The following is a 21,013-nucleotide window of genomic DNA, read 5'->3' as shown; positions in this document are numbered from 1 at the left end:
CATTGTGCCACCCTCTAGTTTAAGTAAAGAACAGTCAAAGAACACAAATCTGCTGAAACGCTTATGTTGATGTGTCTAAAACATTCATTCATACACTCATTGTGTTATACCACTGCTCTATCCTGGTCAGGGTCACAGTTGGTCCAACTTGTACAACATTATGCATCTCTTTGCACTGTAGATCACTTTATACCAAATTACATCTTCATATGTACCCACAGAGCCTGTTGTTGTAGTGTGTTGTTGCTATTATGCAGGTACAGGTATACTGTATATTTTTGTAATGTGTACGCATGAGGCCTTAATTTCCTTTTGGATCGATCTGTCTGTCTGTCTGTCTGTCTGTCTAATTCATTCTAGGTGAACTTGTGTAGTATATAAAGATGCCCACCTGAATAAGAGCACACAATTTTCAAGTTTGTGGAACAATTTAGTCATGTATTGGGTGCTTGGTGAATTCTACCCTGTATGTAGCTTAATGCCTGCTAAACAGATGTAAACAAATGACCAAAAAATAAACAAAAATCCACTTCACAGTGTGACAGCCACTCAGCTTTTACATCAACCAGCCATCTCTAAATTCACAAGGAACTTCTGCCATCTGCTGGCAGTAAACATGCCCACATTTACTCTACCAGGACAGGAAATGGTACAAGATAAGAACATAGACCAAGAACATTAACATACACTGGATCATTCGTCACAGTACATCAGTACAGTTTTTACACCGGGTGTACTTCCCGACACACCCCTTATATAGATCAGGGCTTGGGACAGGCGCTAAGAACCCGCTGGTGGCTAGGCTCTTGTACCACCATGTGCCTTATGGATTTGTGAGTCCAGTCCAAGAGGAACGGTACTGCATCATTTTTATAAACTCTGCTACATGCAGGTCACCATCAGCAACTAGTAAACAAAATGCAGAACTCAAGCCGAATAGAATTCAAAGGTTCCTTCCAAGAAAGAACGAACATTTCATTATTACATTCTACAATCAATTACAATCAATAATTACAGAGAAATAAATAGAAATATAAAACTGAAATGTAGGCAGTGATACAAAAGTTCATGTAAACATTTACTCTTTGGATTGCAGATACTGCGAGTCCTTCAGTTATTCTCAGCATGGGGTTTCTTAACCACGACCGGACAGTGTCCAGCTAAAAATGCTTTCATCCTCTTCAGGGTATTCTTGGCCTTGTCGTTTTCCACCTGGGTCTCTGGTAAGTTCTTCAGGTCTGCACTAAACGGTTTCAGGAGAGATGCGTGGAGGCTTTCCCCGAACGCTGCATTCAATCTCGCCTCGAACCCAACCTGAAGCTTCGAAACCGATTCTTTGTTCTGCACACAGAATAAAATGACTGATAATGATGAAAATGATCCAGATTAATTCTGCATTAGGATATCTCTTTAACCAAATAAAAAAAATACCTTGGAATTTGATGATAATGCGTCAAAAATAGCCCAGACGTCTGAAACCATTTCTGCGGCTGAGCGGTAGGGGGGAGTGCGTTTTTCCAACAATCGATTAAGAATAAAATCAAATTCCACACAACCTGCAGTCTGCTGCATAAACACAAAATAATTTTATAATCTTTAAGTGATTAATCATGTTTTTTTTTTGGTCTTAGCTGACAAAATTAATTTCTACCAATAAAAAAAAAATTAAATTATACAGCTCAATCAAACGGACACAAACTTCTTTTTACATAATCATGACACTAGTTTTGGGAAATAATTAAATGTGTTTTTATTAATTAAAGTGAATGTTTGTTAAAGACTTGACCACTCCACCTGGGAAACAAACCAAGGACCTTCTCGCTGTAAGGTGACAGTGCTACCCACCAAGCCACCATGCAGCCTACCAATATAAAATATAAACACAACTGAAATTGCCCCAAACTCCTTTCGGGTACCTACAAGTCCCCCTGCCTGAAAAAGATTTGGGCAACACACTAACTGTGAGCTCAGGATATAAGAATGTAAATCATACCTCGGTCCTTTCGTAGAGAAGATAGCCGTTCTCCTCGCACATCATGGAGAGCATGACCTGCTCACACCTCTAGAAACAAAGCCAACAAAACACCAGGCGTTAGAGGAAACCATCAATTTCACACACCATGTATAAGACTCTCTTATCTGTGTAATAATGATCACCCTCTGGTCCTGCAGACTGAGGTACGGCTCCTTAATCCTATCGCAACTGTACGGGTCAGCGGCATCGATGTCCTGACACATGGAACACACCCAGACCCCGCTGCACAAAACACACACACACAAGAAAGTAGAATTATCTACAGGTCTTTGGAAATGCAGGAGGCCAGTGTCTACACAGAAAGTAAACAATTACCGCTTTTCCACCAAAAGAACTCTGGTTCTGGTTCTTGAACCGGTTCTGTTCAGGTTTCTTCGAACCTTGGTGTTTTGTAGAGAACCGACCCGCGTTTCCACCAGTTTTTGGGAACCAAGCACGTCATCAATGGTGGGCGTTACACAACGAAAGTAAAGAGTAACATGATGGTGGAGCGTGTAGATTAACTGTGGGGATTTGTGCTGTTGTTACAGATGTTGGTTTTTATGTATAAAGCATGGATCAGCTGTTGGTGATAAGAAGACGTGACGTGTTTGTCTCAGTTGTTGTTTTCTTTAGTTCGTTGACGTGAGAAGCGTTTTGTGCTTCACTCTCACCGCGAACCTCGACACAAATAACCGATTTGCTCAGCGCTCGACTCGAACGATAAAACATCACTAACGTTCCACAACACGAACAAACATCTGTGTGAAATAACCATCAAACCCAGTCTAACAGCTCCACATGTATCTGTGTTTAACTGGATTTACTTCACGTGTGCTGGTTCTGCAGCTCCAGGTTCTGAATCCACAAAAAGCTTCAACTAATTAAAGCGTAACGAAGCTGAATGTACTAACAGCACCACACAGGACCTACTCTCTGTTATTACTGGTTATTAGAGCTCTGTACTGGTTATAAGTGTCTCTGTACTGGTTATAAGAGCTCTGTACTGGTTATAAGCACTGTGTACTGGTTATTAGTGCTCTGTACTGGTTATAAGCACTGTGTACTGGTTATTAATGCTCTGTACTGTTATTAGTGCTCTGTACTGGTTGTAAGTGCTCTGTACTGGTTATAAGGGCTCTGTACTGGTTATAAGGGCTCTGTACTGGTTATTAAAGCTCTGTACTGGTTATAAGCGCTCTGTACTGGTTATAAGCTTATAAGCGCTTTGTACTGGTTATAAGAGCTCTGTACTGGTTATAAGCACTGTGTACTGGTTATTAGTGCTCTGTACTGGTTATAAGCACTGTGTACTGGTTATTAATGCTCTGTACTGTTATTAGTGCTCTGTACTGGTTATAAACGCTCTGTACTGGTTATAAACGCTCTGTACTGGTTATAAGGGCTCTGTACTGGTTATTAAAGCTCTGTACTGGTTATAAGCGCTCTGTACTGGTTATAAGCTTATAAGCGCTCTGTACTGGTTATAAGTGCTCTGTACTGGTTATAAGCTTATAAGCTCTCTGTACTGGTTATAAGTGCTCTGTACTGGTTATAAGTGCTCTGTACTGGTTATAAGAGCTCTGTACTGGTTATAAGCGCTCTGTACTGGTTATAAGTGCTCTGTACTGGCCAAATTCATCGGTCAGTGTTTTAGTACAACAAGCCACGTTACGCTTTATTTTTGATGTTAAACGTTTATACTGTCCGGGTCACTTTTACCGCGTTATATCACATGGTTCATCTGACTGAAAATATCAGCGGCAAACTGGATCAAAATTTAATCAGGTGAACTTTAAAATATAAAAGTGGTTTAAATTCTATATAATGTTATAATGTCTCAGCGTGAAAGCGTCCAAACCTCTACACTGTGACACGCCTGTTTCTGTATTCTGTGGTGCCAGATTAGAACACTAGTTCGCTGTCTGGAACCTCTTTTTTTTGGTGGAAACACGTGGAACCAGTTCAAAATCAAGTTCTCGAACCGGACCGGAGCTGGATCCGCGTCGGTGGAAAAGGGGTAAATGAGATCTCTTGTTTCTGAACCGCAAACAACACTACTAGTAGGACAAGACAAGTTCATTTCTATAGCAAGAGCAACATAGCAGCGAAATGCAGCTTCTCCGTGTTTAACTTGATTTTAGTTTTCACCATCGGCCGGAATAACTGACTAGTTTCTAGTGGTCTGAGATTTCTACTCAGCTCATACAAGTAAATAAATCAAGTAAGTAAATGAATAAATAATCCAGCAAGAAGCAGCAGCAACAAATGCTTACATGGGGTTGAAGACTTGAGGGACGTGGCAGTCGGGATGAAAAGTCCTCCCACATTGTGAACACCGCAGCGAAGCTCCAGCAGACCAGCACACAGCACAGTCCAGCACTTCAGCCAGCAGGGGGCTGTCGGAAGGGCGGGGATCTGAGAGCGAGAAGGCCGCCGGAGGTACAGGGACCCTGAGAAATCTATCCGTTACCTAGAAGAACAGGGACACAACAATAAAGCTAAGTAAATACTGCATGGTACTGTAACTACTGTAAACACTGCATGGTAACACTGATGGGCACACAGTCACAGCAGTTTTTAGGGCATACCTGACCCTCCTTCATTTCCTGAAGCAAAAGTTCGCCCTCCAGCTCGTTCGGAATGACCCGATATCGAGGTGGAGAAGATCCTGAGATGGGTAATCGCAGCAGCGATGCACGCAGATGCCTGTAAACCAAAAATAACATGTTATAAGATAAACAAGCTCTTCGATTTAAGAATGCATAGAAATTTAGTGTGTAGGCTTTATAAAATCTTACTTCATATCAGGTCTGATTAATTCAGGTGCTTCTAAATGAAGAAGAGGAAAAAAGAAAGATGAGTATAGAAAAAAGAGACATGGACGTAAAAATGTATTATATAACTATATACACTGATCAGCCATAACATTAAAACCACCTCCTTGTTTCTACACTCACTGTCCATTTTATCAGCTTCACTTATCATATAGAAGCACTTTGTAGTACTACAATTACTGACTGTAGTCCATCTGTTTCTCTGCATGCTTTGTTAGCCCCCCTTCAGGCTGTTCTTCAATGGTCAGGACCCCCACAGGACCACCACAGAGCTGACATGGTGGTGGTGTGTTGTGCTGGTATGAGTGGATCAGACACAGCAGCGCTGCTGGAGTTTTTAACACCGTGTCCACTCACTGTCCACTCTATTAGACACTCCTACCTAGTCGGTCCACCTTGTAGATGTAAAGTCAGAGACGATCGCTCATCTATTGCTGCTGTTTGAGTCGCTCATCTTCTAGACCTTCATCAGTGGTCACAGGACGCTGCCCACGGGGCGCTGTTGGCTGGATATTTTTTTGGTTGGTGGACTATTCTCAGTTTAAAAACTCCAGCAGCGCTGCTGTGTCTGATCCACTCATACCAGCACAACACACACTAACACACCACCACCATGTCAGTGTCACTGCAGTGCTGAGAATCATCCACCACCTAAATAATACCTGCTCTGTGGGGGTCCTGACCATTGAAGAACAGGGTGAAAGGGGGCTAACAAAGCATGCAGAGAAACAGATGGACTACAGTCAGTAATTGTAGAACTACAAAGTGCTTCTATATGGTAAGTGGAGCTGATAAAATGGACAGTGAGTGTAGAAACAAGGAGGTGGTTTTAATGTTATGGCTGACGATGTGTAAAAACAAAGTCTTACCCCGAGTTATGGTTTCGTCCAAGCGTTCCAATTCAAAATCAATGTTCTCCATCCCCTCATATTCCCACTGTAAGCCACAGACGAACAGGACTTAAATGCACATAATGTTTTTATCTACTGTTGCAATCTCAGTAAACACAATCAATATGTATTAATAAATGATAAGCTGACATCATTTTGAGTTTAAATGAAAACATCTAGTTCTCCTGAGTTCTCTTGTCCCACCCGCAGCCTCAGTACATGAAAAGGACCGATTCCTTAACCAAGCTTTCCTGACCTGGAAGTGTGCTTGGGATTGGTGTCTTGCTGAAAAGTTCCATCATTTGACCACAGAAGGCAGAACATTCCTCCTCAAAATGCCTTGATGCCAGCCTCAGTGTCAAAACTGCCAGTCCCTGCAGCATAAAGCATCCCCACATCATCATTGACCCTCTTCACGCTGGTCAGAAGCCTCGCTGTTCTTGAGCCAAACAAACCGCTGTTCCATGTGACCAAACAGTTCCAGTTTTGATTCATCCCTTCATAGAACTGTGTCCCTGAACTCTGCAGGCCTTTCCAAATTCCTTCTGCTTCTCCAGTCGACTCTTCCTGTGCTTCCTGGTCAGGAGTGACCTGCATCGTTGAGTCTGGCCATGAAGTCCTTGGTTCTTCTTGAGCAGATCGTCCTGTAAGTCTTTCGTCCTGTGAGGTCTTTATTTGTAGTCCGGATCAGATTTCCCAGGCCTCTGGATGAAATGCTGGGCTTTCTTACACAGCCTGGACAATCATCCCAAAGGCTTTTTGGTTGCAACTTACCTTGAACACTTCAATCTCTTGGTCGTGTTTATACACGTCACAAATGGAGCACATTAAAGGAGGTTATTAAGTTCTCAGTGGTCCAACAGACCAGCAGTAGGTTTTTTCAGCATAAACAAAATATCTTGCTACTTAAAAACACTATTCATTTATTTTATTTGGTCATTTGCTGCATTCAACGAACCTTTTCGCTGTGATCCGTCTCAGAACCGGATGCATCACCCCCGGGCGTCACGTTCACCTCACTGGAGGTCGAGTCGCTGTTCGTTAACATTTCACGAAATGACTTTGGCAGACCCGTGAGCCAATGCTCGGCTGAGGACTGATTCAATGAAACGCATTCTGTTATGACAAGGGAGCTCTGGTTAGAAGAGCATTCCTCTGTCGAGGTCGTGCAAAGCTCTGGTGAGGAGACGTGGAGCGACCGCTGTGGTAAAACTGCCGGGAGCTCTTTGGTGTCGATTTCTGGCACGGTAGACGTAGGAAGGTCGCTGTCCGCTTCACCGGCGACGGCGACGGGAGAGGCGCAGGGAGGCAGGCTCATTTCCAGCTCGCAGACGGAATCGGCGGGGGCTTTCACTGGGGGTTCGCATGTGCTCCTCTGGGACTTCTGAGTAGTAAGCTCACTTTGGATTGTGCTAGTTAACGCACCGGGAGCTGGAGATTTATTACTCGTGACTGGTAATTCTGTAAGCTTGGGCTCTACAGGCTGAGATGGACTTGGCGCTTCGCTTTGCACGGGGTGCAGCGATCTCTCGTTTCCGACAGCCACGGGAATCGTAACTAGCGGCGGCGCGGCGGTCAGAATGGAGGCCTGACTGACAGTAGAAACGGGAGTGTAATTGTGGAATTTTAGGGTTCTTCCCAAGCTATGAAGTTCTCCGTCTGGCACTCGGAAAAGAGTTAACCGTACAGCATTGGACTGACCGCTGGTGTTCAGACTAGCTGTTTGAGGCTTAGACACAGTCTGACCAGACTGAATAGTGGGAATCAACGAGGGGGCAGATGAAACAGGGCAGTTAGACCCAGAAATATTACGGGCGACACCATGGGACAAAGATGCTCTTGCAGGGTTTACATGGGATGCTGCAGCAGGGGTAACAGGCAGAGGCCGGGGTAACATCACTGGAACTGCTACAATTCTATTCTGGTTCTGATTTGAAGGGAAGCGATTATGCACCGTCTGTCCAGGTACGAAAGAGCTGGACTGTAGGTGAGATATATTTACAGCAGTCTGGACAGTTGCAGATGAGCTAGGCTGTGCACGAGACAAATTCCCAACAGTCTGGACAGGTACGGACCGGACGGGCTGAGAGTGTGGCAAACTAGAGATCCGACCAATCATAGACGAGCTGCATTGTTGGTGGGATGCATTACCAACCAACTGACCCTGTATGGACAGGACAGGCTGAGAGGTCCGACCGATCACAGACGAGCTACACTGTGGAGGAGTTGAATGACCAACGGTCTGACCTGGCATGCATATGATGGGTCGAGCGTGAGGCAGGTTTACAGCGGCCTGGCCAATCACAGACGAGCTAGACTGTTGATGAGACAGATTCCCAACAGTCTGGACAGGTATGGACACGACAGGCTGGTATTGTGGCAAAACTATAGCGGTCTGACCAATCACAGTTGAGCTAGACTGTTGATTAGACGAATTCCCAAGAGTCTGACCAGGTATTGATGAGATGGTCTGAGAGTGAGGCCAATGTATAGCAGTCTGACCAATCACAGACGAGCTAGACTGTACATGAGATGGATTCCCTGCAGACTGACCAGGTCTCGAAGTGATAGGCTGATAGTGAGGCATATTTACAGCGATCTGACCAATCACAGTCGAGCTAGACTGTACATAAGATGAATTCCCTGCAGACTGACCAGGTCTCGAAGTGACAGGCTGATAGTGAGGCATATTTACAGCGATCTGACCAATCACAGTCGAGCTAGACTGTACATAAGATGAATTCCCTGCAGACTGACCAGGTACAGACGAGCAAGCTTGAGAGAGCGCTACATTTACACCAGTCTGACCAATCACAGACGAGCTAGACTGTTGATGAGATGAATTACCAGCAGTCTGACCAGGTCTGGAAGTGACAGGCTGATAGTGAGGCATATTTACAGCGATCTGACCAATCGCAGATGAGCTAGACTGTACATGAGACAAATTCCCAACAGTCTGACCAGGTATGGACGAGCAAGCTTGAGAGAAGGGTACATTTACACCAGTCTGACCAATCACAGTCGAGCTAGACTGTTGATGAAATGAATTACCAGCAGTTTGAGCAGGTCTGGAAGTGACAGGCTGATAGTGAGGCATATTTACTGCGATCTGACCAATCACAGTCGAGCTAGACTGTGGATGGGATGAATTTCTTGCAGTCTGACCGGGTATGGACGAGCAAGCTTGAGAGAAGGGTACATTTACACCAGTCTGACCAATCACAGACGAGCTAGACTGTGGATGGGATGAATTCCCAATAGTCTGAGCAGGTCTGGAAGTGACAGGCTGATAGTGAGGCATATTTACTGCGATATGACCAATCACAGTCGAGCTAGACTGTGGATGGGATGAATTCCCAATAGTCTGACCAGGTATTGAAGAGATGGTCTGAGAGTGAGACCAATTTATAGCAGTCTGACCAATCATAGTTGAGCTAGACCGTGAATGGGATGAATTCCCTGCAGACTGACCAGGTATGGACGAGCAAGCTTGAGAGAAGGGTACATTTACACCAGTCTGACCAATCACAGTCGAGCTAGACCGTGGATGGGATGAATTCCCTGCAGACTGGACAGGTATGGACGAGCTAGAATAAGGGTATGAGTAACGTCTTAAGGACTTCATTTGCCGTGACGTCTGAGATGAGACAGAATGAGACAAAGTTCGGCCGACTTGGCGGTTGGCGGCTTTGCCCCGAGCGGTTTGGGTTGGAAGGTGAAGGGGTACGGCGGCGGCACCGATCTGTCGCAAGTCAGAGTCTAACGATTCTTGGGTGGCTCGCGCCGATCTCGACGAGGCCGACTCCGACTCTTTAGCCGGAGGTAAAACGCAAGGATCGCTGGACTCGGCGTGAGCTAACGTCCGAGACTCTGAAGCGTTTCTGTCTGCATCTGTGGGTTCAGAACTTCTACTTTTGTGTTTTCCTAAATTGGTGGGAGGAACTCTGGTCACCACAAATGAACCTGGAAGAAAAACAGAACAAGAATAAGAAATAACTTCTGAGCAGTTTCACTTCCCTTTTTGTTGATTTTACATTTTCAGCATTGAGCAAACACTTTTATCTAAAGCAACTTACAGTATACAGTCTAAGCAATTGAGGGTTAAGGGCCTTGCTCAAGGGCCAAACAGTGGCAACCTGGCAGTGGTGGGGTTTGAACCAGCGACCTTCTGCTTACTAGTCCAGTACCTTAACTGCTAGGCTACAACTAACCTACAATGACTTAATTATGACTTAATACAAATCGAGGGGCTCAACAGTGGCACCTTGGTGATGGTGGGGATTAAACCAGCAACCTTCTGCTTACTAATCCAGTTCCTTAACTGCTGAGCACCACTGCCCTTAAGTGCAAACACAGGGTTTGTGCTAAAGGGGCGCTCGGGTGGCACAGCAAATTTGAATCCCAATTTAGCATAGCCAATTTCTGCTGCTGGAGACCCTGCTGGCATCTGAGGAGGGTACATTCAGCTGACACGCACGTCTTGCGCATGGAGAGTCACGCACTGATCTCCACGTTTCCTCCACTTCTGTACAGGCGCCTTGAGCTACTAACCAGGATCCTTACACGGCATCGGAAACCCCGTCCTCCTTTTTAATCCGGTCTTTTTCCACACAGCAGACTAGAGGCCAACTGTGCCTGCTAGGAGGCGCCCAGCCGACCGGTAGCAGAGCTGAGATTGATGTTTGAAGGGTGTTAAGGAGACGGGTCGATGGGTTAGCGTTATGTCCGACAATTCATTGTTTTTTTAGCAGCAGATGCACCAGAAACACTAAAATACATAAAAATTACCAAAAGTCTTGATATTTTGGAGCATGTCATTTTTAAGCTGGAATTTAAGATGAATCACGGTGTCAGGCAGAAATGTCCTCTGTGCCAGAAGCTTCTGCACCCGCTTGCCAATCTGATGGACAAAACAGAGATTTATGAAACTCAACCTTATGCTCATGAGCACACAAACGAGGACTGAAAAATTGGGAAAATAAAACGGCTGTTACTTGTTTCTTGTGCAGCAGGATGCACTGTCCGTCAGTGGTCAGTATCTTCTGAATGAATGCAGCGACGTACTCCTGCCTCTCCGCCAGCCTTTTCATAGTGATCTTCATCGTCTTCAGACTCTTCTCTTCCTCATCGTACAGGCGCTTAAGAATTCAAACGCCGGAATCATGAACGTGGGATTGAAGAAGGCTTTCCTACTGTTGACAGCAAGCTTCACATCTCATTAACAACATGGACGATTCATCACTCAAAGACGATACTATGGGCTGCCGAAATCCAGAAATTCAGCACTGTTTGTGTATGCTTTCATCTTAAGTGCTCATAACCGCTACTCTAGTGTCATTCGGTACTATGAGTTTATGAGAATGTGAGCCAAGGTCCAATTAATTAATTCATTAGAGCAGAAAACTACAGAATTAATTTCAAGCAGAGCCAAAAGTTAATGGTTAGTTCTAGGGATGCATCAATACAATTTTTTTCCCAACCGAGTACAAGTACAAGTACATGTATTTTTGTACTTGCCGATACCGATACCTATTTAGAATGATGGAGTTAATGAGTTGGAGGTTAATAAATATTTTTTCAATGTTGGTGTTTTGTTGTTATGTTTTGTAGAGAACGATCAGGTCAGAAATACTGTAAAACGTGTGTGTGTGTGCTGATGTATTCTGATATAAACTATATTATCCCCCTGTCTCACCTGTTTACACTCCGCTCCTGCGTTTCCCCTCACACCGTATCCTGCGTCACTCATTCCCAGTCGCACATCCGAGATCAGATATCTGACGTGCTAGAAAACTCGAGCCGGTCGGATCGAGTTGTTGGATAGTTCACACTTAGCGATCGAGAGCCGAGTTTTGATCGCCGAGCGAACGCCGAGTTGCTCCCGAGACGGCAAATCTAGCGCCGACCGGCCGCCGAGCGAAAATCAGGGCAAAAGTCGTGTAGTGTGAACCAGGCATAACGCAGCGACGTGCACTAGGCTCACGGTATCGGATGTTTAGTATCGGAGCCTCGTTTGCGAGTACGAGTACGAGTTAATGAGCGCGGTATCGGGCAAATACCCGACACCAGTATCGGTACTCATGCATCTCTAGTTAGTTCTATGGTTAAGCGTGTAGGTCTTGTTTGACATTGAGAGGGGGACAGAACCTGTCGAGACAGGTTTTGTGGTTAGCTATTATTGAAATGAGCACCGCTGTTGTAACACAGAGGTCAGAGGAGAAGGACAAGTTACCAAAAGTTTATGGACACCTTGATATTTTACCTTATCTTACCTTGAGAACTCATCTTTACAGAGGGTGATAATAATTCTGAAGCATTGCTGTGTAAATGTCTGTTGACGATTTATTATACAGTAAGGAATGTGATTAGTGGAGGAACTTATGAGCAGTAATAATGAAGAGAAGTTTAGTGCTCCTGTCTCCTTCTTTTACTACATTAAACCACGTTAAGCTTTATTTTGAACCAGAAGCGTTTTAGACTCTGGGAGAAGCTGATTCTGATTCTCACCGTTTCTCAGAAGCTGGAGCTGTAACACAAGTTTAAAAGTGAAACAGGGAGGAGAATCTACGTAGATAAACACAGATACACGTGGAGCTGTAACACTCGATCTGACACTAATGCAGATTCGTCTCATATTCACACCTTGATGACGTTTTACCGCACCGCTCAAGCCGAGTGCTGAGAGTGGAGTGGCGTGTCTCGCATGTTTGATCTGCTTCGTTTCGTGGTTGGTGGTCCAGTCATGTTATGGGTGTTCATGCATTTCATTTAGCCCATTTCTGCCTTGGGATTTGTATTCGGCTTCAGAAAGCATTCAGACCTCCTGGACATGTTGGTCACTTTATTGCGTTGATGCTGCCACCACCACGTTTCACCATAGGAATGATACAGGGATAAGAAAATATATCCTAGTCAAGGTTATGGTAACCCTGGTTCCATCAATAATCATTGGGTGGTAGTTTCGGGTAATTGGATACGACTAGATTGGGTGTAACACTGAGGAGAATGATTTTATTAAGCATAAACACAGGTGGAAAACACTTGGTGGATTAGATTGGTGCACTTACCTCCATTTCCTTACACAGGTGATTACATCTCAACACCAAGCTCAAATAAACGGAGCGCAGCAAACTCGTCACCTTCTCCTTCGAGCTCGATTTCTGTTCGTTTATGTCACAAAGTCTACAAATATAAAATATCACACAGTTAAATCACTTAACATGGAGGCACTTTTGCTACTCACAATGCCAGTCCATTTAAGCTTTTTACTGCATTTAAAACTTTCTCCCCATTTTACCGTGGCCAATTTTTTACCCGATTGCATTACGCTTCCTCTTTACTGGTGCTGACCCCCGCCCCTGATTGAGGAGCGCAAACTGACACACGTGAGCAGTAGCCGACTGCATCTTTTCACCTGCACGAGGCTTGTGTACCGAGAGCCACACCCTGCTCAGCATTATTCCATCAACCAGCCAGCAGAGGTCGTAATTGCATCAGGTATGAGCTCGCTATCCGCCTCCCTCCCTGTATGAACAACAGCCAAACGTCGTTCCTGCAGCCCACCCAGCCCAGCCGGACGGCAGAGCTGAGATTCGATATGATGTATTCGAAATCCCAGCTCTGGTGTGCTAGCGTGTTTTTATCGCATTTAAAACTAGGCGATCACCTCTGCTCTAGATCCTGGATGCTGTTCGTCAAAGTTTTTCTTTGGTCTCTGATGCTGCTCTGCAGATTTATCAGCTGCTCCTTCTGAGAAACCAGGGCTTCATCCAGCAACTGAAAACTTACACGAAACGAGACAGCAAAGCTTAAGCTTAAACGCACAAAATAAATAAAATGTTTTTAATTACAAATACAACTGTATTAAACAATGTGATAAAATCTCTGAAGTCTATTTTGTACTACAGTAGAGAGAAAGATTATATAAAGTTTAATCGACCACGTGATCGAAGGTTGAAGACCTTCCAGTAATTCTGGATCATGATGTTTGTTTGTTTATTAGGATTTTAACATCATGTTTTACACTTTGGTTACATTCATGACAGGAACGGTAGTTACTTATTACACAAGATTCATCAGGTCACAAGGTTATATCACACACAGTCTTGGACAATTTAGTGTCTCCTATTTTGTTCACCTCACTTGCATGTCTTTGGACTGTGGGAGGAAACCGGAGCACCTGGAAGAAAACCCACACAGAAGGGACCCGGACCACCCCACCTGGGGATCGAACCCAGGACCTTCTTGCTGTGAGGCGACAGTGCTATCCACTTAACAACCGTGGATCATCATGGAGACGGATCATATTGACCAGAACCCTTTAAGACACATTAACTGTGCAGGGAACCTAAATATTAAACTAAACATTTAAATTTAACACGTTTAGGTGAAAAAATAAAGCAATAAATATTAAATAAACCATGAGCTTCCTATGTGCCAAGTATGTTTTACTTCTTCAACTTAAATGTAAGCAAATACAGTTACAAACAGCTGTATATATAAAACTGGTGCTATTGCAGCAAACTTAAATAGTTCTGATTTGGTGCGGACACTACCTGTGGCCTCGGTGGTCAATCAGCTGGCAGTCTCGACAGGTAAGCTCCTCACAGGTCAGACAAAACAACTTCAGTCGCTCCTGTGTGTGTGAGGTACAGCGCAGGCTTGTGTACAAAACTAAACCAGAAAAATAAAGGTGTGACAGGGCTTCCGGCCACAGACGGCTACAGCATCACCAAAGCTTGAATTATTCTATAAAGTATTTACATTTACGACATTTAGCAGATGCTTTTATCCAAAGTGACTTACAGTACTGTGACAGCATATTGTCTAAGCAATTGAGGGTTAAGAACCTTGCTCAAGGGCAGTGACAACCTGGCAGTGGTGGGGCTTGAACCAGCGACCTTTTGATTACTAGTCCAGTACCTTAACTGCTAGGCTACAGCTGCCCTTATTATAAAATTTGTTTTGGCTGCTCCTGTATTTTGGGGTCACCACTGCTGATCTGGTCCTGGATGCCCTTCCTGACGCAACCCTCCTATTTCTACCCGGGCTTGGGACCTGCACCAAGAGTGCACCGACAAGTTCACCTCCCAATGGCTAGGCTGTTTCAGCCACCTACCCCTCGGACATCGGCCAATCACGTCCACGCAGACGCCCGATCCGCCAATAGCACCGCTGGAATTCAAACCCTGGATCCCTACATCTCAGCAGCGGTGGGCTAGCCAAGTCAAGTCAAATGTATTTATGGACATTGTCTCAAAGCTACTTTACACACTCCAGGACCGACAGACCAAAAACCCCTATTGAGCAAGCCGAGGGCGACAGTGGCAAGGAACAACGCCCTTAAAATGACAGGAAGGAACCTTGAGAGGAACCAGACTCAGCAGGGACCCCCGTCCTCCTTGGGTGGCCAGGAGGAAACTTTAAATAATTAGGATTTACACTAATCATACAAACATAAAACTAAATCGAACTGAAAGTTATAACCAGTAAAAAATTATTCTGTTCTGAAAATTTTTGATGCAAACACGCCAGATTTCCATCCCATCTAGCAGGAGCAGCATTGTAAGCTAGCGTACTTTAGCACTGCACCACCCGAGCGCCTGGCACAAAACTACATTATATGTTACGTAGTTCATTTTAAATAATGATCACATCACAATACTTTGCAGTTACAGAAAGAAAGAAATCATTAAAATAAAATTAAGTTTCTTCCCCAACACTGACCAGTTCTTAAGAACTACAGGAACGCTGATACTGACCCGGTGCAGATTCCTTTGGAATGATTGTGTGGTTGCGCGTCATCTTGACCCTGCGATGAGCCGATACGCAATCTGAACACAAAGCCTCCTCACACTGCGAACACCAGCCGCTGACTGAGGACTCGTCACACCCCCCACACTGGAGACAGCGTACGATGGATGGATGGATGGATGGATGGAAAGATAGATAGATAGATTGGATAGATTGGATAGATTGGATAGATTGGATAGATTAGATAGATTAGATAGATAGATAGATAGATAGATAGATAGATTAGATAGGATAGATAGATAGATAGGATAGATTGGATAGGATAGATAGATAGATAGATAGGATAGATAGGATAGATAGGATAGATTGGATAGGATAGATAGATAGATAGATAGATAGATAGATAGATAGATAGATAGATAGATAGATAGATAGATAGATAGATTAGATTAGATTAGATTAGATTGGATAGATTGGATAGATTGGATAGATTAGATAGATTAGATAAGATAGATAGATAGATAGATAGATAGATAGATAGATAGATAGATAGATTGGATAGATTGGATAGATTAGATAGATTAGATAGATAAGATAGATACTTTATTAATCCCAAAGGAAATTAAGGGAAAGAAAGACAAATATTACCACGACCATTCCTACCAGTACTAATGTTTACCCTACAGGCATTACGAAATCTGATGCTTCTGAAGCGACTCTGAAGCACAGAAGGTTACGGGTTATACTGGTGACTAGTGGACGTCAAGTCTAAGAAACTCACTAGTGTTTGATGGATGATGTTGAATCTATTATGTTTATCGATTTCAGACAGGTCAGCAGCAGTAAGTTTCCAAAGATCTAATTTAATTTAATTTAATTTGTTAAAGAGCTTTTGATCTATATGAAGCAATGCCGTACCCTGGCAATGGGTCTGTCTGAAAACCTCTCTCTCTCTCTCTCTCTCTCTCTCTCTCTCTCTCTCTACATAGACGCATTTTACATCATCCTACACCCCCGAGAAGAGGGCGTGTCTAAATTCTTAGATCCCTTAAAATGCTCCTACTGAGGCGCCTTAATTCTGAGTGATGATCTGACTGAATAACGAGGGAGCGTCCGAGTGCGGCACGACTTTTCTCACAAAACATGACAAACGTGGCGAACAAATGTGGAGCAACCAACAGAGTTCTTTTCAATTGTAAATAAATTCTCATTGATGTTTAAGTTGTATAAAGGTGTAATTATACAAGCGTCGTTTATTTGTAAATTGGGGCGTCAGGGACAGCTTGATGAAAGTAGTGCGTCTAAATAATCTGCCTTATGAGCTCCATTAGAATCCTCTCTACTGAGGCAGCTGATCAGAAAGGCAGTAGGCAGCCCGTTATGCTTCATCAGAATCAGAATCAGAATCAGAATCAGCTTTATTCGCCAAGTATGTTTACACACACAAAGAATTTGTTTCCAGCTGTTGTTAGCTCTCTACAATTTACAAACACCACAATATACAGACAAGACTATGTAGACAATGTACAAATTTACATGTATCGGGTTTGCATGACAAAACACACATAAAATAAACAAAAACAAAGAAAAAAGCAGAGAGCGCTGTGCCGAGGCTGCCATCCGCGGCGCCATCGTGAATGCATCATGTGTAATAATCAAGGACAGGGCTAGATTCTTTTCGGAAAACCTTGGATAGATAATAAACAGTGGTGTAAACAATGAGGGAGATAGTGAGGAATGTGGGAAGGTAACAGAAATCTTTATATTGAAGACAAATTATAATAATCGAATAAAAAGTCAAAGACAAACCGAAAAGCAAAAAAAAAAAAAAAAAGCTATAAAAGATTCAGCATTTTGGATTGGTTCAGCCTCAGTAAACGTTTGGATTATTTTTCTGCAGCTCCAATAGTGACAGTGAGATGTGTTTCTTGAGTAAACAAAACATGGCTTTGCAGACACAGAGCGCGTGTGCTTGACTGGCCTGCCTGCAGTCCTGATCTCTGTCCTACTGAAAATGTACAGCGCATCACGCAGAGGAAAACTGACTAAAATTTCTCTTGTAAAACTCGGTGTCCTCAGTTCCACAACTGTAATTATAAAATAAATAAATTAAAAAAAATACAAATAAAAGGTGTGCTTACTTTGGGGGAGTAGTCTTTAAAAATAAAACAGTCTCCAATTTCGTGCAGGTTGAAATATTGGCCACATGCTGGACATTCTAAAACAGGACAAAAAACAAAAACAACAAATTACCCAACATATCCACGACTGCAGGAAAATTTAAGTGCAAAAAATATTAGACTAACACCACATCATACAGTGATAAATACTTAGAATCTACATTTACACTGGCTAAATGCTGCAAATGTAAACGTAAAAATCCTAAATGTAAAGGTGCAAATGTTTACAAGCAAGAACAGCTTAAAGTTTGCTATTGTTAAGATATATTCATTTACAAATGCAAGGAAATTTCCCAGCATACAGTCCATAATATGGTTAAAAGATTCAGAGTTAAATCATCAGTGTGGTGGAAACTGACAAATAAATGGAAGCATTACCAAACACCTGAAGAGCTCTAAGAAAGATTTTATTTATACAAGTACATGAGTTTATAAAGACAAATCAAATATATAAATAATTATATGAATATATTAAATGAAACCACAGAACAAGTGATAAAATAACACCTTCTGTCTCGGACCATATCTGTTTTCTATCCTACGTCATCTTAATCCTTCACCGTCCTGATGGCCTCGAACACACCAGTCTGAGCTTCACCCCTCCAAACCTGATACTGTAAATTCATTCTACTTTATTCTTGAGTTCAGACCATGAAGGTCAGACAGAGCTCTTCAAAATGTAGGTAAACGGTCACTTATACAGAGAACATAAAGCTCCGAGTAACGGCGAATACACAAAATAAAGCCACACTGATCCCTTCAGAGCAACTTATTCAACATTGTATTCAAAAAGTGCCTTTTTATGACACCCAGGGGAACTGTACAATAAAAATAAAGAAAAAATACAAATAAGAACACGCATTTATTAACATGAAACCGCTATACATGTGGCACAGTTCTGGGTCACCCAAAAGCCAGATGGAAAAGACAGGTTTTGAACAAGCAGGTAACTCATGATGGAGACGGTTCCACATTGTGGGGCCAGCGACACTGAATGCCCGGTCACCAAACGTACGTAATTTAGAGGGCAGAACTTTAAACAGATGCAGGGCATCTGGAGGATAAGATGTAAGCAGACGTCCAAGATACGAAGGCGCGAGGCCGTGTTTAGATCTAAAAACCAGCACCAGCAGTTCATACTGTATTTAATACTGTACTGGAAACCAGTGTAGATGTTTCAGAGTTGGGGTGAAGTGCTCTCAGGATCTAGTATGGGCCTGTTCAAAACCTACATTTGTGGAAATGTATGAAATCAAACACTAAAATCACTTGTTCAGTGTGGAACAGCTCATCCCAAAATGATTTAGCAGCATAAAGATTCCAATTTAAGTTCAACAGCTCTGAGCTTGTGTCTCAATACGAGTCCGTCACCATCACACCTGCACGTTTTGCATAACCAGTAACGAAAGCTCATGGGAGTGACGGTCAGGAATCTGGATGACCATATAAACCAGTACCAATCCCATTCATTTTATTATTTTTAATTTACCTTTATTCCACAATTTAGTCACTTCCAATTCCCCCGGTTGTAAACCCACTGCTACACGCACAACCTCCGATCCGACCGAGGAGAGCCGGATCACCACACCGCCCCTCTGCAGCCGCTTCTTTTCACCCACCAGTGCTGGGTTCCCTCACCGTACCGTATCGTATCGTATCGCATACAGATAAATTAACGGTGTTGTTCCTGACATTTAAACTGACCGCTATGGCTGGTCGATTCTCTTCTTAAATCCTTAAAACTTACTTTAATCCTTAACACTTATAAAATAAAGAATAAGGACCCCCCACAGAGCAGGTATTAATTAGGTGGTGGATGATTCTCAGCACTGCAGTGACACTGACATGGTGGTGGTGTGTTAGTGTGTGTTGTGCTGGTATGAGTGGATCAGATACAGCAATGCTGTCACTGCTGGACTGAGAATAGTCCACCAACCAAAAACATCCAGCCAACAGCGCCCCGTGGGCAGCGTCCTGTGACCACTGATGAAGGTCTAGAAGATGAGCGACTCAAACAGCAGCAATAGATGAGCGATCGTCTCTGACTTTACATCTACAAGGTGGAACGACTAGGTAGGAGTGTCTAATAGAGTGGACAGTGAGTGGACACGGTATTTAAAAACTCCAGCAGCGCTGCTGTGTCTGATCCGCTCATACCAGCACAACACACACTAACACACCACCACCATGTCAGTGTCACTGCAGTGCTGAGAATCATCCACCACCTAAATAATAGCTGCTGTGGTGGTCCTGACCATTGAAGAACAGCATGAAAGGGGGTAACAAAGCATGTAGAGAAACAGATGGACTACATTCAGTAATTGTAGAACTACAAAGTGTTTCTATGTGGTAAGTGGAGCATAATGAACAATTACTGCAAATACAAATCAACTGAACTTTTATTTTGTATTTAATATATTAATATCAACTTCGCGACTTATGTCAGTATCTACAGAGGCAACATAAATAATAATATAATAATAAAATAATAATAATAATAACAAAATGCGTGTTTAATACCTTTAAAGCTGTTTTCTCCACTGTTGTTTGTAACACAGGCTTTACACACCGGATGAAGACACGGCAGAAGTTTGGGAGCCGCGGTGGAATTTAACTGCACTTTACAAACCGCGCAGAACTCACAATCTCGCTTCAGTAAAGCGAACAGTAACGATTCTTCCTCCGTCCCAACCATCCTAAACACCAAAACAGCGCATCTGTAAATTAATTTAAACACTCGCTTATTCTAAACACTTATTCTAACAAACACCGTCAGTACAGGACTTTTATTTACAGCTGCTGCTGCTGCATGCTTCCTTCAACCGTCCCTGGAACGTTCCATCTCAGAAACAGGCAGAACAATCGTTCGTGATTTGTTTGTTTATCCCCCCATCATTACAGTTTCTCAAATTTCTACTCATGCACTGTCTAAAGAAAATTAAAACCATCCAATTGGGCAGTATTCTTCATTTTAATTGCTAAAAATGAATGAAACATTTTGTCTTTTAAAGCGCACCCCCCTTTTCTCTCGATAATGTGTTAGTCCCGTCAGAGCTCCAGCTCACTCAGGCGCTTCATCACATGGAAGTGAAAATGTCAGCAGAGAACCGAAAGAAAACAATAAAGTCTAAACGTTGTTTTATATTTCTATTTATTTCTATTATTATATAATTAAATTATTAAATATAAACAGGAATCTTATATATGTTTCACTGCTCTGCGACATCAGTGACATGCTGGTTTACAGTGTATCCTGTCATTTTTTCATTCACTCTCTTATTTTTAATAAGTATTTATAATCAAGCATTTAATTCCTGCCTTTTTATTCATTTTTTAATT

General features: G+C 43.0%; 1 protein-coding gene across 2 annotated transcripts; it reads right to left on the bottom strand.

Annotated features, from left to right (window-relative positions):
- Positions 1-530: 530 nt before the first annotated feature.
- On the bottom strand, positions 531-20,374 carry trim33l (tripartite motif containing 33, like). Of its 2 annotated transcripts, none has more exons than XM_062992419.1 (17): positions 20,195-20,374; positions 17,636-17,712; positions 15,503-15,641; positions 14,297-14,414; positions 13,408-13,524; positions 12,809-12,923; positions 10,736-10,879; positions 10,530-10,641; positions 6,700-9,704; positions 5,721-5,787; positions 4,816-4,846; positions 4,606-4,723; positions 4,291-4,487; positions 2,158-2,257; positions 1,994-2,062; positions 1,432-1,566; positions 531-1,341 (listed from the first exon to the last, which is right to left on the bottom strand). In XM_062992419.1, exons 1-17 carry the CDS (start codon positions 20,367-20,369, stop codon positions 1,111-1,113), a joined length of 4,950 nt encoding a protein of 1,649 aa, XP_062848489.1. In that variant the 5' UTR covers positions 20,370-20,374; the 3' UTR covers positions 531-1,110. The 2 variants fall into 2 exon arrangements, with proteins under 2 accessions (XP_062848489.1, XP_062848490.1); XM_062992420.1 differs by having other exon boundaries at positions 1,432-1,563.
- Between the last annotated feature and the right edge of the window lie 639 nt (positions 20,375-21,013).

Source organism: Trichomycterus rosablanca, chromosome 3, assembly GCF_030014385.1.
Source record: "Trichomycterus rosablanca isolate fTriRos1 chromosome 3, fTriRos1.hap1, whole genome shotgun sequence".
NCBI lineage: Eukaryota > Metazoa > Chordata > Actinopteri > Siluriformes > Trichomycteridae > Trichomycterus > Trichomycterus rosablanca.
This window is presented reverse-complemented; position numbering and strand designations above follow the sequence as displayed.